Below are 18771 nucleotides of genomic sequence, written 5' to 3' on the forward strand. Positions count from 1 at the left end.
TTTGATTATTTCTTTTAGCAGATCGATGCATCGAATTGGCATCATTTATAATTCATGCGTCGATGCAATGCACACACCTACAGAGCAATTGAGAGGCAGTGCTTCTCTTTCGCAGTGATATTGTAAATGTCCGTAGTCTGACGTGATGGAGTTCAGAAGGCTGAGCCCACTGCAGCAAAACATATCCGACTGCCTACTTTTAAACCGTCGGTGCTGTCGTCGACTGTTACACAAACTACTCTGTCATACGCACCTTAATGCTGCACGTACGGCACAGACAAGATACATTTGCTCTGGGTAAAAATGTGCAACAGCCAACGATTAGTGTGAGTAATGTCACCCACAAGACCTGCAAACACATACATTACATTGGATCCACACCTCTGATAGTCTGCTCACATACATATAGCCTCGCTCCACTGCAAAGGACGCTTCAGGAACATTCAGTGAGAAGAACCAACAAGGGCTTATCATAATAACCTGTACTATCTAATGTAATAAAATAATCCGGCGACAAGTTCTACCTTTCTGAAACTTAAAATTGTCAAAACATGCCAGATGAGTGTGATTCAACAGTGTAATGAGTTTTTTGAGGATCTATTTTTTAAAGCTCCATCTTCAAAAATCTACAACACAAACTAAAACCACACAGGTGAATAAACACCACTCTGACAGTCTCAACAAAATACCAGGATTATGCGCATTAAAAATGCTGTTTGTTATTAAACAAAGGCTCTTTTGTTGAACTGCATTACATTAGCATTATTTCCATTGAGGTGAATAATACATATGCAGCGATGCAAACATAGACAAGAAGAGATATTCTTCAATGTAAAATACAAAAGAAAAGAACTCTCGGATAAACTGGATCAATTGTAATGTAAATTGACGGATAATCAAGTGTACCAATCTGATAAAAACAGTGTTTGCTCATGTTTTTTTGTTTTTTTTTGAGGGGGGGCATCAAACTTATTCTATGGCATTGTATGTTTACATTGCACAATATCTAAAACTCAATCATACATGTCGCCACAGAGAATAATAACTGTGGAAAGTGAAAAATTTTAGCTGTAGAAAACCTCTCAAAGTGGTGGCTGTTGTAGCTGATGCTGAGGCTGTGGTCGCATTCTTCCCTGTGAACAAAAGTCAATGTCTCACAAAAGGAAAAGGTCCATCTTCAATTTACTCAAAGCCATCCTAAGTCAATAATGGGCAGATTATGAATGTGAGCAGTCTTAAAGACCTCCCTGAAGAAAAGAGACCTGAAAGGAGGCAGACAATGCACACGCATGGCCGGCTGATGCTCCGTATCTCAGAGGAACAGAGGGCAGTCTGATAGACTTTATCCTTTTCCACACACTTGATCTTGAGTCATCCCCCCCCCCCTCACCGCGAAAACAACAAGCCTCTTCCTAACCTTCCTTCTCTTCCAGTCCACAACCTTACTGCAAACTTGTTACCAATGCACCAATGTTAGTAGGAGGCATAAAAGGAGTTTTATAGGTCAATGATTTTTCAGTTATAAAACACAGTTTTGAGTACCTTTTGAGTAATGATTTCTGCGCATCTCTGGCACAGCACCAAACCCATTTCTAGGAGACATTTTTGGAAACAGCTAAAAGGTCTGTAGCTGCAGGCTCCATATAATGAAGTGGTGCATTTAAATGAGAGACAGCTCTGGGACGAGGAGGTACACTTCACTCAGATCAGTAAACACTGAGATAAAGTGGAAGCTGGAGGATGAAGAAAGGGAGGAGAGGACAACTGAAAGAGGGGGGGGGGGGAAGAGAGAGAGAGCGAGAGCTCAGAGGAAAGACAGTAGGGAGAAGAAGAAGAAAGGAGACTGACTGGAGACGAGACCTGCAAACAACCTGCAAATATTGGAAGTTTCAAGAGGAAGAGATTAAAGAGGATAGAAGGGAAAGAAATGGCGGGGATACAAAGGGAAACGGGTAGATGGCAAAGCAACATTTCCCAGTGGATTTTAGAGGTTATTGTGGTAGTGAGAGGATGATGCAAATATATAATATACTACATATTTAAGAGAGAAGGGTAAAAATAAACAGGGAGACAAGCACACACACACACACACACACAAAGGAGCCTTCGGCCATTAGAGTCTCATTTAAATTTCATAATTAAGTACAAATACCAATAGGAAGTGGACTACTTTCTTAAATGCCAAGTGGCCTCGAGAACTTGTGTGTTAATGTACTGCCAACAAAAATGACCCCCCTCTCGCAACGCTGGAGTCAATCTACTGCAAATAATATGCTGGCAATTTTCTCCATGGCAACCTAATGCCAGAGCAGGCTGTAGATTGGTGTGCCAGCGGGCACACAGGCACGAATGCTTTACAGTGTGTGGCTGTGAGGCTGTAAGCAGAAGCAGAAGGTTGCACCAAACCCTAAGATAACTCACCATCACAGAAACAAATACACACACACACACAGAAATAGAGATAGAGAGTTAGAGAGAGAGAGAGAGAGAGAAAAGGGCATGTAGCTACCCGCTACAGAAACAGCAACCAAGGAGGAATGTAAGGTTAAAGAAATTAATTTACCACAGGCGTGTTAACACAAGTTACTTGGTTTTCTCATTTGAAATTTAAAAGATGTATAATGTCAATAAATTGTGAGCCAATTCTTTCCAGAGAAGTATTATTTCCATGTTAATGTCTGCATGTTAAAAGTGGAATTAAAAAGCATTATATCTCTCGATACAGGGTGATATGAAGGATGATACAAACAAGCCACAAGACTGATTTATGCAAGTAACTCTAATATGACTTTGACTTACTAACCTGACCTGCCAAATGGTTTGTTAAAATAGAAACATCTGAGAAGCCGTCATTGGAAACTGTTGTTAAAAAATACTGGGCAGGTGATTGGATGAGCTGTCTGTCAATCAAACGGGGAGAAGAGCGAAAACATCTTTTCTATTGAGGAAAGACCTTCAGTGCCGTCCTTTGCTCTTCTTTCAATGAAGAAATCAAGTTCTGATGTAACTGATGCTACTGCAACATCTCAACTAACGGAGATGCTGGATGCTGATTGGTCCGATGTGTAGCTTGCCAGACACAAATACATTACTTGAAGCCTGACAAGATGGATTTTTGTGTGATATGTGATCCTGCGATTCTCTCGCGACATCGCGAAAATCCAGCTGCCGTGCAAGGTAAACTGACTGGGGGAATAGTAAGAAAAAAATATATAAAAATGTTCATATTTTTTTACTTTCTTTTTTGAAGATGAATGTATTTTATTGTTATAAATGATGCGTTATTTACAATCCTTAGCCTCAAGACAAGTGTGATTAATTCCTTCCATTTTTTGTGCCATAAGGAAACTGAACATTTTTAACTACCCCTATGTAGGACAGATTTACAACCTCTGGTCCGTTCAGACTGAGACAGCGTCTGGGTGTCAAGAAAAAGCTGTGGCTTGCAAAAATAATCAGGCTATTACAGAAAACAGAGGTTCTCTTCAGAATTCACATGGGATACAGATATCTATATTGTATGCTTTTTTTTTCCACTATTGATTTACCAACAAGGCTACGCAGCCGAGCGGTCTTTCAACACACTGGATAAGACTGAAATGACAAAATACAAGTTCTGATGAAAATGACAATTCAAATTCAACACCATTTCAGTTCCACAAAGTATTTAGAAATTCACATTCAAATTCAGTTGTGGCTGATGTAGTATTGGATTAGCATCTATTAAATGGATCGGGTATTGGTGAGAAATGTCTGAACATTTCATAATCTCTAGGGGCCTCATCTTGAAATGTGTGGGGCTTTGGATCATGTCGTGCAGCTTAATGATGTTTGGGAGGAAATGGTGCTGTGAGAGCATAAATTAACTTAGGCAATGTTTGTCAATCAATCTGTATGAATATTAATATTTTGAATTAATATTGATGAACACACTAACAGGATATTTCCCAACAAGCTGAAATTGTAAACACAGTAAGATTAAACACACAAGATCAAATTAAAAATACCTTTTTAACCCTTTTAGATCAAATCCCCGCTCATATTGTGCATGTATTTAATATATGCATTTTTTTTTTTTTTTTACATAAAATCAATTTCTTTGTATTTTTATATCAAAATCCCGTCATCTTCTCTTTCTGTAAAACAAAATATGACATGTGCTTACGTAAGCTTGTACAAACCAATTTCAGCCAATAATATCATGACATCCATCCATCAGTCAATCTGCAACTTTTAGCGACAAAGGCCGTCCTCAGTAGCTCCGTATCGCGCTAGATTCTAAACCCGCCTACTTTTAGCGGTCCAATCAAATTCGAAGGATTTGATTTAATCCCTCTTGTAACTGTACACCGCTCAGATATTCTGTTTCACTGAGGAAAATACGTCACAGTACCGGAGCTAAAGACGCTGTAACTTCCGTCACACTGGGACTTTAAGCAGGGAAAAAAACACTTCCCACATCCAGTAGTTTCCCAGTCAACATTTATAAACCCATTAAGCAAAGTGTTGTATTTCAGTTGTATGTGCTATAACGCTATGTCGCAATTATGACACCATACTATATGTCAACCAAGCTCCTGTTACATGAATATCACTCATCTTTGTTCTACCGCATTCAAAATCTTTTTTCACAATTTTGTTGATTTTGTTACTTTGGCGACTACAATAACATAAATAAGTTTATCTAATATAAATATGTCAATGGATGCTAAAGATTTGTTTATCCAGGCTTGAACTCCATGCTTGGTGAATAAATTAAAATTGTAATACGAGTGCTTGTTTACATGGGGGATCAGACAATGAGAGATTAATCACTTCTGCGTGATCTAAAAAGACATTTCACTCCTCCAAAGTGAATATTTATTGCAGTGAAAAACAAATAAAGAACAAAAAAGGAAAAAAGTCAAACAAATCATTGCGAAAATGACTTGGGACATTAGTGGACAAAAAAAACAAAAAAAACTGAGAAAGCATCTTACGCTTTCTTAGAATATTCTCCTGGTACCATTATATTATATTAGTGCCTCTGGAGACTCTTTCTATTGCGATTCGTTAGAGCCGACGGCGAGACTTCACAGCTTGTATTCAGAGAGGCACTCCTTATTTTCCCTTCAAGGTCTTGGGGGAAATACAAGACAGCAAATACTGCAGGTGTGGGCATTGCTGCAGAACAGTGTAGTACGGGTTTATGAGTGAAACTAGAGTGGCAAAGTGTGAGGATATGAACATCTCAGAGTAGGTATGCACTGGAGAGACAACAACAGGCAGAGACGGAGCAGAGAGAGCGAGAGAGAGAGAGAGAGAGACACTTTTGATGTTCCTTTCAATAAACTATTACCTTAAAATGAGGACAAAAGCATCAGCACGACAAACAAATGAACTGCCACACGCAAGCCTCCCAATTGCACACAAGCTAAATGAAAGCAAGATAAAAGCAAATGACACTCTCTGAGCCAATCAGCCTGTCCTGATGGAGCTCGCTTTCAAACTCAAATCTAAAATAATCCAACTCTCCTCACAGCAAACTGCCCTTATGCATTCTTAAAAGCATCAGCGCCAAGTAATAAAACATGAACTCAATCCTGACTTGCTGTGACCAGCTCACGCAGCCACATAAGTAGAGCAGAGAGAGAGAGAGAGAGAGAGAGAGAGAGAGAGAGAGAGAGAGAGAGAGAGAGAGAGAGAGAGAGAGAGAGTGAGATACATTTCATGTATTTATTTTGTTACATTTCATGCCAATACACCTCATTTGAATTGAATTGACTCGACAAAGAGAGCGAGAGAGTGAGAGAGAATTGGCTAGTATGCTGGTGCATCACACAGTTGGCAGGGTATCATGTGCAGAGCGATGCACAATGGCCTTGGAGCGCATTACATTCTACCTAGCACACAGCGGGTCTCTGTGTGTGTTGGGGCTGTGACGGTATGAAATTGGAAAACAGTGGTCTGAAAATTGCAGCAAGAATATTGAATTTTGAAAGAATATTATAGCACAATCAGCCGACATGGGGCGACTGCAATCAAACATTTGCCAACCAGCTGGAAACTACCTGTTACCCCCGCAACACAAGAGCTGGCGGAGTGTTTTCCTGCAGCTTTTGAAGAGGGCCACGACCGCTGGAGTAGATGGTGGGAAGTTGTATAACCTGTGTGTTGTTTATTTCAGGTTAGAGTCACACTATAGCCACTTTGGAGTGAGTTAGCTATAAATAGAAAGATTTAGAGATGTAGAGAGAGACACGCAGAGAGAGGCTTTGGCATTAGACGTCTACTCCGCAGAGCGGGGTGATTCAGTCTGTCAACGCCCACAGAGCCTGCCCATCCTCATAAAAACAATGATTCTGACTCCGCTCACCGAGAACACAACGTGACATTTAGCTCTAAACCCTGGTCTGGAACTCCCACGCAGACACAAAAGCATTATTGGAGAAAAAACAACCACATGCTATTGAACAGATTACAAAGAAAAGGGATACAAACGACCGCCCGCGACAACTTGTAAAATGCAGATGCACACTGGGAAGTCTTGAGGACATTTACACTTAAACTGTTGAACACAGGTGCACACGCACACTCACACACACACAACACAACACAAGTGCGCTCTCTTCCCCTCACACCCACTCAAATAAAATTAAGCAGAAGCATAATGAGCAAATCTGCAAAATGCACAAAGACGCGCCCAGACAATAAGGCGTTTTCTGAGCACTGCAGCGAACAAATAATCAGTTGTGTGATGATCCCGTAATCACATTAGTGATAAAAATTCCATTACCTCCTGATTATACATCAGCCTCCTTGCTCACTTCAAGTGCTCTGTAGAAAAAAACCACCAAAGGATGATGGAAAAATGACTAAGCCCGTCTCCCCTATAGGCCCCCAGCCATACAGAGCCTCGCTTAACCCGTACCCTCACATAACCCACACTGCACTGTCACTGCACACCGCCTGTAGATCATCCTTCTCCCACAGCACCCACTCAGGGACTGGAGACCTAAATAAAACTTATTTGGGCGCCTCTGTGAAACAATGACTGAAGATGTACTCACACTAAATCTAATTCCAGACAGTGGATAATACTAAATTTCACCCTTCCAGTCATCTTGCGCTCATGCTTTTTGGCTCTTAATACCGAACTCTCTTAGCTCTTTGCTATTGTCTCCCACACTCCCGCACTCACAGCCATCCTATCACCACGTCTCACTTCTACTCTTCTTATTTTTCCAATGAAATTGTCAATTATCTCAATTCTTTTCTACCCTCTTTCCTACTTCTTCTTTCTCCTATTATCCATCTTCACCCTCTCTAAACTTGCAGACATCTATATCCACTGTTGGAATAGCTGCCTCTCACATCAAGAAGCTCCACTATAGCATTTCTTCAGCAAAGAAAAGCACATCTGTAAAGCAGACAGACATCGTGTGGGCTGTGGTGTCTTGCACCCAGAACCACAGAAAGGTACTGCAGTGTTGGTTGGCTGGGATGAGGTGAGAAAGGTTTTTTTTAGGACCCTCTTTGGGGCGACACCGCTACTCGGGGACCTGAGCGGCTTAATGTCAGATGCACTAAAATGACAAGCTGCCATATGGCATCACTGATTCAGTGACAGCCGTCTAAGAAGACTAGTTCCTGAGGCTGCTTCTGGCTCTGCTCCTTTGACTCCAAAATAAAACTATACATCTCCGCGTTAATCTAGTGGTTTAACGGACAGAACAGAGGCTGGAGGTGTCGTTGTGGTTTGGGTGAAACGAGGGAAGGAGAGATAAACAGGAGAAATAAAGCCATAAAAGTTTTATGGGAAAGTGATCACATAAGGGGGAATATGAAAGAAAGAAGAATTGCCTCATTCGGAGGAAGAGAGACTTTTTGCTACGCAGCGTTGTGTCCCTGGGTGATTGTCTAGAATATGTATGTGTGCTCTGTGAGCCGAATATTTAACATTTCATTTTACCCAATTCACTAAGACTTGAGATAGATTCTCTATCTAGAATTCACAGAAGCAATTAAGTGTAAAAGTCTGTTGGGGGCCATTTCGCCTATAATGTACACTCTTTCTTTTCTCAGCGCAGTACAATACGTTTTCCCACGTTGGAACAACTGCAACTATCCAGATCAATACTAAATGAACTCCAGATCCAAGCAGAGTCCCTCAATGTTGAGTCACATGGATATAATTTAATATAATGTGGTGGACGATGAAGAGCATTTAATAACCACACACGTCTAATCTTGTCTAGATTGCTGTAAAACCCGCGCATCAACTGTTCTCTATGATAACAGGGAGGCTAAAAAACATCTGGCTTTGCACTCCAGACAAAGCTCCATCTTCGATTTAAAATAAAGAAAGCAAAGCTAAGCCCGAATTAATTTCGCAAACCTCTCTTTTAAAAAATCCTCTTTATTTGAGGTGGGGTGGGAATATGCAGAACCACCTACGCATATTCCTAAGAAGTAATCCAGAAGGCTGTTCACTGGCGTGTGTAGCACTCCGGCTGCTCCACAAAGACGCATGCAAATGAGGTAAAGTCTCAAGTGGAGCAACAGGGGGAAGAGGGGACCAAAACAGCGACTCACTGTCGAACTGCTGAGCACAAATATGGAAAGGCTTAGGACTTAACACGCCACTGAGAGAATAATAAGTCACTACCACCTCCCCTCTCTCCCCCCTCTTCTTCACCTCTTCTGACAATTATCGTTCTTTTGCCTATCTGCAAACCGGATGACGCAGGGCCTCATTTAATTACAATGACTCGGCAATACAAAAAACAGAAGCTAAAGCGGCGAAAACAGAAGCTAAAGCGGCGGCAATAAAAACTAAACTACCTACATCATAATTAAACGTAACAACCTTCCTTGAGACCCTGCAATAACAGCCTTGTTATTCCTGTCTATTCGTAACACTACTCTGCAAACACAACTGTCTGCCAGTGTGTGTTTGGAAGTCGTGCCTGCCCCACTTAAAATACAAGAAGTGGAGGGGGCCACACTTTTGCAATCTGCTGCAAAAACAGGATTGCCTGCAGGGGTCATGTCTGGCTCTCTGATGCTCGGCTTTGATGTGCAACAGTTTTGTAACATTGATGTTCACCTACTAGCCATAGCTGTGTGTGGATACGGTCTCGCATGCAGTGACATAGGTAGTTATTAAGTATGTGGGAGACAAACACACACATACTCATGTATAAGAAGGACTTACGTTGCCGTGGTTGATGAAACCGTGCTCCCTGGCGATGCGGTCGGCTTCCTCCGGCCCCCCATTGATCTGGACGGCCCAGGCGTTGGTGTAGACCTCTGCAGCGTCAATCCACTTCAGGAGGACAACGACTGTCCATAAGTGCATCAGGGCCACCCTGGCATCCATGTAAAGGAGCACACTTCACAGGGGCAGTCTATCCGTCCGTCTGTCGCCGCTTCACAGGCAGAGTGGGGCTGCTCTACCTCGCAGCAGCAAAGTAGAACAGTGGCCTAGACATGAGAGGACAGAGGCAGCTATAAACACAAATATGGCCTTCTTAACTGGGTCACTCTTGGGCCTGAATTACCTACTGCAGATACTATTCAGAAAATAAACCCAAACTGCAGCAAAAAATAGACAGCACACCCACAGAGCTCATCAGGCAGCTCACTTAGCTCCCTGTCTACTGTCAAAAAACAACACGTCTTCATAAATGTGCAAAGCATACATATTAGGTCAAAACAGACAAGGGTTCTGCCAAAAACAGAATTATTTTTTAGTCCTCCCTCATCTTTTTTCAGACCTGAAATGGTAATGTATGATAATGATATACGGTAGGCATGATGCTGCAATACAGGACAAGCTCCAAGCAAACCAGCTAGTTGTGGCAACTACACAGACCAAGGCGTCTGAGGAAGAGGACATCTAAAGATGCAGTCGGGAACTTTGAGCAAATATGTTAAAAAGTTATTTTTGATAAAACGGTCACTATATCCTGACAGTAGTGCAAGACACAGATAATCTCTGGAAAAATCATGTTCCTCTGTGTCCTCCTGTGCTCCTTAATGGCATTTGCAGGTTTCCACCACACCCAAACTAAACCAATCAATCAGAACCGAGCAGTCTCTAACGCAGCTGTCAATCACTGCTTGCGAATCTCTCAAACTCTGATCAAACTGTCAAACTAAGCAGATCAAATATGAATCAACATACTGTTACTGTGATGCCTATTTCTTACCTGTAAAATGAGAAAGTTTGTGACCCCAGCCACCATGTTGACAACAATCGAGCCAAAACCAAGCACCGCCCACCGGCCGGAGCAAACTCTCATTTTACAGCTATACACCGTACACTAAAATATGTTTCTGAAAACGTCTGAGGCGAGAAATAGGCTTTACAGTAACAGAATATTGATTCATATTAGATCAGCACTGACTATGTTTGAGTTTGCGAGTTTCGCGAGCAGTGATTGACAGCTGCTGTAGAGACTGCTCGGCTCAGCCGGTAAAATCTTGCAAATGCCATCAGGAGCACAGGAAGACACAGAGGAACATGACTTTTTTCACAGATTATCTGTCTCATGCACTACTGTCAGGATATAGTGACAGTTTTATAAAAATAATTGATTTTTAAATATTTGCTCAAAGTTACCGACTGCAACTTTAAACACTCGCTCAGACACTGCTCTTAGATTTAGGATATTCCAAAATATAAATTCAACCAACCACTTATTCAATATGCGAAGGAACTGTACAACATATTTTAATTGAATAGCAAAAAAACAAGTGTGCTAAAAACAAGAACATCATATGAGCACATGTTCTGAGGAAAAAGATTTTCAGGTCGGGGCATTCTGTGGGCTTTTGATTTGCAGCTCTTTGAGTCGCACCAAAGGAGCCCGTAAGTCACACATAAAAAGGAAAGCTTTGTGGTGAGATAACTCAGACTCGGAGTAAGAAATATGATAAGGTGTAGGAATCCGCTAAGTATATCAGTCCATCCAAAGGAAGATGAAGAGGAGGGAGGTGATGCAGGTTTAAATGCTTGTCCAGTCCTCCCGCTGATCCCACCAACGCGGCATCAAAGTACCAGTCAGTGAGCCAATCCCTGCTACACTGATGTAAAAGGAAATAGCAGCTACTTTAAGTGTTCCTAATCTAAGCCTTTCAAAGTGAACACATTTAAGTCTGTTGTGTTCACGTATGACTTTCCGCTGGATTTTCTGGGAGGTTTAAGAATTCAAAGAAATTGAATTTCCAATATAAACCTTCTTAGCAGGTACAAAGGGAAGAAGGAAGAGGGAGAACTGCTGCACACATGGACTGGTTGCTCTACTCATCACCATGGCAGGATGTTCTAGTCAGTTTTTTTTACCTGACAATGGTGCCAAAGTAGTACTCACTGAGATTTTTTACTTGCTCCCACCAGTGGGCAACTCCTTGGTCTGAAAAGTGAAGCCAATGCGGAAGTGCCTCAAACTTGCATTCTCTCTAATAGCCAGCAGGGGGCGACTCCTCTGGTTGCAAAAAGAAATCAGATTGTATAGAAGTCTATGAGAAAATGAGCCTACTTCTCACTTGATTTATTACCTCAGTAAACATTGTAAACATGAGTTTATGGTCTCAATCGCTAGTTTCAAGTCTTCTTCAATACAGCATTATGTTCATTTAGTAAATCATGGTCTCATTTACAGTTAAATAGACCATAAAGCAGGGTATGCTTTAGGGCGTTGCTACCTTATGATTGACAGGTAGCTACCACGGCGTTGTCCAGTCTGGGAGTTGTCCGTCTTTTCGTTTTACAACTTCAACCCTTTCACAGTGTGATTTCAGTTCGTGAAAGTTAATTATAACTTTTTTGGTCGCATAAAAATGTCTTTTATTCAGCTCTCAGTTGTACTTAGATGCGCCCTCTCAGGTTACTTTTGGTTGCAAATAACCGACATGGCGACGGCCAAAATGTCGAACTCAAGGCTTCAAAACGGCAGTCCACAAACCAATGGGTGACGTCACGGTGACTACGTCCACTTCTTATATACAGTCTATGGCTCCCACCACACCCCTATACAGTCAGTTGTGCTCACAAGATGAACTAGTCGGCAGATTGTTATGATCTTTGCTCAGCATTTTTAGGCTCCCAAGGAGATAAACCATTTGGATTCTAATGACCATGTGGTCTTTCCTCTATGGCCATATTCTGGACAAATTAACATTTTTATCCCCACTCCCTTAAGGCTCTAGCAAAATCATCAGTGTGGTGTTCATTCTGTCAAACAGTTCCAAATTGTGGGGTGTGATGAACATTGCAGGCTTAAGGGGTTTGCTATGAGACTTTCAGTCTTGTTAATGGATTTCTGAAAAACACTGGGAGCCTATCTTCTGCAAGGTAAGGCACACCTGCAGTAGAACAGACTGTTCCACCGACTGTGCCTGAGTGTGTTTAGACTCCTCATAGGCATTATTAAAGGTGCAAGAGAAAAAACTATGTATTTTCACAGTGCATTCCAATTAAGTGGTGATTATTTTTGCAGTAGGTGACAGTTCACTTCGTCACCAAGTCTGTTCACCTCACCTCACACCACTGTACTGCTAATAGAGATGGCACATAACAACAGTTGAAAACAACAGCACATGGCAGTCCAGTCATACTGGGGAACAGCTCAGGGATATGATGACATGTTACTGTCAAAGTATATCTCAGGAAACCGGGGTGAGGTTTATCAACTGCTTAAACTTGGATCATGTTTAAAAGAAATAAATCTCCTTTTAGTGAGTGCATCCATATTGATTTTTCCACAGTGAATATGGCTCCTGTCAAATAAATGGCTCCTTCTCGTGGACTTGGAAAACAAAACCTACTAACTCTAATTGAAAGAATGTGTATAGCTTGGCAGTGGGCAATTTTGAAATGTAACAGGGTAATTGGTTTGCCGGTAAACTGTTGTGTTAAGTTCAACAAAAAAATAACTTTTTTACCAACACAGAGGATGCCCTCGCCCTTCATTTCACCCCAAAAATTGCTTCCGGGGATTACGTATATCCAAACTATTCAAAGAGGAGAAGCTCTGAATGTATCTGTGGCTTTTCAGATACATTTAGGGAGTGGGTGTGATTGCGGAGCAGCAGGAGAGGTGGTGGAATCATGACCAGGGGCTGTCACTCTTCCCGCGGTGCAATTCTTCTGAGCTCATTAGATGCTATGCTGGAGTCACAAAAACAGGAGCAGGGGGTCTGCTGTCACCGAGAGGGAGGACTAGATGGAGAAAGGAGGAGGAGGAGAGAGAAGGAGGTACAGTATATCCCTCCCCCCCACACAGCATTGCGAAAAATAACGAGCACATAATAACACAACGCCCAAAGCACCTTCTCTCCAAACACAGCCTGGAGCGGAGTTAACAAGAGGCTGCTTAATCTTACAATATACATCAAAAGCCTAAAAGTGAGAAGAAGTTTCAACCTTCAAACCACGAGAGAACCTGGAACGTTATAGGATCTAAAAACTACAATGAAAATAGAAAAATCAGTTGCGTAACCTTTTCCGAGATTAGAGTAAGTGAGCCAGCGGAACTGCAGGGGTGGATGAGTGACCTGTGTAGTTCAGGATCTCATGAGGATGGTGAGAAATCTTGATCAAAGATTCCCGTTTTTCAAAAAACCCTCTTTCTCTATTATTACAGGACAGCAGCAGAAGCAACAACAGGTAGTTCCTATCAAAACATTTTGCTCAGACATTCTGTCTATAACTTCATAATGAGCGATCCTTCCCTCCTGCCTCGGCGATGACAGCTGAGGTGCACTTGAGGAGCGAACTTCATCCCCAGCCGCTCCGGTGGAGCTGCTCAGTGGCCGACAAAACACGACTGTGATGGTACAAACTAACCACGGAGTGATTCCTGTCGTGTGACGCCCCCTCACTATTCAACTGCACTGAGAGGAGAGGGTGATGGATCAACACTGTGCATTCATTATTGTCTTGATAGCATCATTTGAGCCCTTGGGCAACAGAATATCCAGCAGTGTGGAGCACTGCGTGATATTCTACAGACTTGCAGCTTTCAGAAACACCAGCTTTTATGAGCTGTTATGAATGCTGAAAGTGTGCACAAATCTATGAAGTCTAAGATCTGGAAGGAATTTGGATATACAGTAATATCAATATGGTATTAATAGTGTATCAATATGTTGTCTTTTGCTGATCTTTCAGGCTGTGTTATGGTTGTACGATACAATGGTCTAAACTGGCTGCAGCTGCAGCCCGACACACATCAGCAGAAGGTGTATTATTGGCCAATACTGGCTCATCACAGATTATTAACGGCAGTTCTGTCATATTTTGGCATTTTATGTTTCCATTTATAGCAGTTTATAAGAATTTCATAATTACATTTCCAGATGACTGTTCATTAGCTTCATATTTTACATTTACTGTTGCTGCCATCTTAGATAATAAAGCTTATTACTCAACTGTAAAAATATCCGGCTTTGTGAAACATCTTTGTCACAGCTCTTAAATAACCAAATTTGAGGGATCCTTGCTATAAAAAAAAAAAAGTACATCAGCCAGCTATTTTAACACTCTCAAATAAGGCTGTGTATTGGCAAGAATCTGGCGATACGACATGTATCATGATATAGGGGTTAAGATTCAATATATTGCGATTTTCTAAATCTAATTTTAGGAAAACTGTCAAGAACACACCATCACACATGCATAAAATATGAGTTTAAAAAAAAGTTTACTTTTTATATGCAGTCAGAGCAGCGGGATCTGCATTTGCATTTATCACAGTCCCTGTAACATCAAACATCAAAGCACTACTTTGAGAGGACACATACACTGAGAGAGCGCCTCTCTTTGCAAATTAAATTAAGTATTAATCTTTGCATATAAACTATTAATTAAAAATCAATCCAGTGTTTTTGAGAATCGATACAGTATCACAAAACATAATATCGTGATACTCAATATTTTCTACTCTCAAATATCCATCTCAGTATTGGCCTCAGAATTACAGTATTGGTCGGTTGTAACTGAGTGAAATGATTAATGAATGAATGACTATCTGCTTGGCCATTATTTCCACCGCTGATTAAAATACCAACAGTCAACCTAATAATGCTACCACATTATCAATATCATGGCACTGACTCTAACACTTATAATTGATTTTCTAAGTAGTAGGGCTGACCGGAATGATTCGAAACGACGACTGTTGCCATGGAAATCGACCTTGAAATCGTTATTCAAGTGCTTAGTTTTTTTGTTTTTCTAATATACAAGTATGTGATAATAATGTATAAGTCCCAAAATAGCCCATGAAATGAGGAATAATCCCACAACATTAATTATTATTAATTTTTTCTCAGACGGATATCGCTGTTTGTTGTGTGTAGAGGTGCGTTTGTGTAAAGGAGTGCAGCAGTGGCACTGTCTCGGGGCACTGAAACGGTGGAGATGGAGACAGACAGAAGAACATATCAGCCTGCTGCTCCCAACATTTCGCGCCGCGAGGCTTCGATTACCTTCTAATATTTCTCACCTAAGCTTCGAAGCCCAAAACATGGTATTCAGGACAAGCACTAATACGTATATAGCCCAGCTCTAGATCTACCTCTACTAAAGAGTTGGAGTTAAGAGAACTGGGCTTGCGACCAGAAAGCTGCCAATCAGATTTTCTTACTCATCTGGAAAAAGTGTATGACCAGAAAAACACTTGACCCCTAACTGCAGCAGAGAAACTGCTTAGTGAACATATGCATTCAGTTAACTTTCTCTACATTAGTGTCACTCCGGTGAAGACACAATAATGTGACAGAACAACACATCTACTCTTGATGGGGACGAGCAGGCGATTTCCATTGGTAATGACAGGCACACTAAGCTGTGACAGACCGTATGCAGCACTCCAGCTCTATTTCAGACTGCCCACCAGCCAAATCAACACCCACCATGTGCTCTGGGCTGCCCTCTCGCAGAGAACAGAGGCACGGGAGAGAGCTGCAGCGTTTGTGAAGGACCGCTGACAGCCAGGCATCCTCTCCTGAGAGTGGAAAATTGCTCCAAGTTAGAGAGTGTGATTGGAAAACCGGAGACATCGCACAGGCATGTTGTGTGCTCTGTCAGGACTGTGGTACACAGCTGGAAGTGAGCCGTACGGCGATCATCTGAGACACACTTTGAAGTGAGCGAGAACGCCGTGACTGAGCGCCACTAAAGCCCCATCCATCTTCCAGCTCCCACTGCCCACGAGCTGCGGAGATGGAAAAGCCTGATAAAATGTTGTCTAGGGCAGCGGCAATGTGTCCAGGAGAAAGAATCAATTCTGTAAGTAATATCCCACAGAGAGATCCAACCCAATTTTGAGCAGCCATCTGAAACTTGGCATTGTTCCCTGTGTCAAACTTCCTCTCATCCACCAACCAAAACTCTCTCTGCCCCAGTTTATAGATGAGTTATACTGTTGACAAGTTTGTCTTCCTGCTTCTTTCTCCTCCACTGCATTCCTGTTTTATGCTTCTTATAAAAAATGTGTGCTCCTAAAAAGAGCTCACAATTGAAGGGGATTACGAGAAACCAAGCGCCGGTGACAAATCAACTAGAGCTAGAGAGAGGTGGTGTTTTTAGGGCGAGGTGTGGATGTGAACCACTCAGCACCGACTTCCTCCGGCAACATAAACATAACGCAGGACCCAACCCTTTTAATAAGCTTTGATCTCTTAACTGGCAACGGGCAAGATTTAGGGCCCAACAAAGACATGGCATGCAAGCTTAGTTTTATAGTGTAATCCGATTGAAGAGCGAAGCTTGGAGCCGTGCTGTTTGCCTCCATAGCTGCTGGTGACCTTGACTTCCTTCCCTTGTTGAGATCCCAGTGGGAGTTACACTTGAGGTAGAACATAACAACAATAACCAGAGGATAAGATAAGTTAGATCACTGAAAGTTTTTCTCAGTTTTGTTGGTTCAAACTGAGTACACTTTCTTAAAATAGACAATCTGATGCCAGTGTGGAGAGGAAATAGAGCCCACTAGTCTACATAAATCTCTGCCTGAGAAGCAGAACTAACTGAAATGTACTACACCCAATTCCCACCTTGCACAGATAAAAGCACTTGATGAGGGGATTTAGCCTCATTTAGGCTCCAGGGGGAATAAGTAAGAGAGAAAAAGAAAGAGTGTGTGTGCAAGACAGAGACATATAAAGAGGAAAAAAGGAAGAACATAAATCTGAGTGAAATGAGACATGCAGAAAATTGCACAGGAGTTGCAAACAAACATGCTTGTGTGTGCAAGAGAGAGACATATAAAGAGGAGGGTGGAAAGCAATGCAAGAACATAAATCTGAATTAACAGTGAAATGCAGAAAACTGCACAGGAGTTGCAACAAAACATGCTTGTTTTCTTACCAACAATAAACTTCGAGGAGAGGAAGAAGCAGCTCTGCAGACCGGCTGGTCAAGTCATGTCTCCTCCTTCCAACAAAAAGATCCACCTTATAGGGGATGAAGATGAAAGCCTGCTGGGGAGGTGTTGGTTCACCTGACTGGGAAGACTGGTGAGAGCTGTCGGCAGAGGCTTGCTGGAGGAGACTTTATGCAAAAATAGCCGTCATGCTTTCTGCAAATCCTCCCATTGTTCCCACCCACTCTGCCACGGATCCCCTCCCTGCTGCTTTCAACGCATCTAACTCACACAAACTAAGATGCCTCCTCATTATCTTCTTCTTCCTCCGGGCGGAGACTCTTCTTTCTTTCTTTCTCCCGAGGTTTGACTCTCAACTTTACATCTAACCTGCTGAAGAAGCTGTGCGTCCTCTACTTAGTCCAGGAGATGATGAATAATAATGCTGCGAGCCGAACACGCCCATCTTCCCTCCTCCTCCTCCTCCTCCAAGTGTTAAATTCAACTCTCCAGTCTTTGCTTGTTAACCATGGTTGTATTAATTTGCCGGTTTCTTCTAGTTATTTCACATGGCTTCTTTGTTTTGTTGGCTTTAGAGTAACGTTATGCTAGCTTGCGAAGTAAAAAATCAATTGCGTGCCAACACACAGTATATAACGGATCACTACTAGAGATGGAGATGACAACAAACTGCCACAAACCCATTCCATCCAGGAAATACGTCACGTTCACAGAGCCAACTGGACTTTCACGTGTGTGTGTGTGCTTGATTTTATCACCGTGGTAGTTGAAAGGGGGGCGGGTTAGTGTTTTTTTTATGGGATAAACTCACTTAAATGTCACGTTTATCCACTTTTTATTCAACATTAACAGCTCATTTGTTAGTGTTAGTAAGTAGTGTGATATAAATTAAGTTGTGGCTCAATATTAAAATCATAGTCATGGTAATTTTATCATTACAAAAGGGTATTTGGGCTGCGCTTGTAAGCAAAACACACATATCCTTGTTTCCCCCAGATTAGCCGGTTATGTGCCTCTGTGTGTGGCCGCCATCGTGTGGACGTCTACTCAATTTACACACAGAATTAAAGAGCACAGTAGAGCACGGTGGAGGGGCCATAACACACACAGTTTGACTTTAATTAAAGTCATATTAATTAATATTAATATTATTTAAATTTCATTTTTTTTTAGAAATTAATAAATGTATTATTATTATTATTATTATTTATTATTTATTTATTATTATGAAATTATTCATAAGTTTATACATTTTAAAAATTAATACATTATTAGATAAATTATTATTATTTATTATATTATTATTGCATTTATCATTATGTATTACTATTTATTATTATTCATTAATTTATACATTTTAAAATTAATATTAATTAAAACATTTATTATTATCATT

At 41.4% G+C, this 18771-nt stretch overlaps 1 protein-coding gene across 2 annotated transcripts in view; it reads right to left on the reverse strand.

Moving 5' to 3' along the window:
• Positions 1 to 18068, reverse strand: part of furinb (furin (paired basic amino acid cleaving enzyme) b) — an 86395-nt gene extending 68327 nt beyond the window's left edge. The window contains exons 1-2 of one of the 2 annotated variants that reach the window (XM_037766131.1): positions 17493 to 18068; positions 9197 to 9465 (exon numbers count right to left, since the gene is read on the reverse strand). In XM_037766131.1, coding sequence (XP_037622059.1) covers positions 9197 to 9361 — 165 coding nt within the window. In that variant the 5' untranslated portion in view covers positions 9362 to 9465; positions 17493 to 18068. Of the gene's footprint in view, positions 1 to 9196; positions 9466 to 17359 lie in introns of both variants that reach the window. The other variant, XM_037766130.1, reaches the window with a different exon arrangement.
• Positions 18069 to 18771: the final 703 nt, after the last annotated feature.

This window comes from Sebastes umbrosus, chromosome 4 (assembly GCF_015220745.1).
Source record: "Sebastes umbrosus isolate fSebUmb1 chromosome 4, fSebUmb1.pri, whole genome shotgun sequence".
Taxonomy (NCBI): Eukaryota; Metazoa; Chordata; class Actinopteri; order Perciformes; family Sebastidae; genus Sebastes; species Sebastes umbrosus.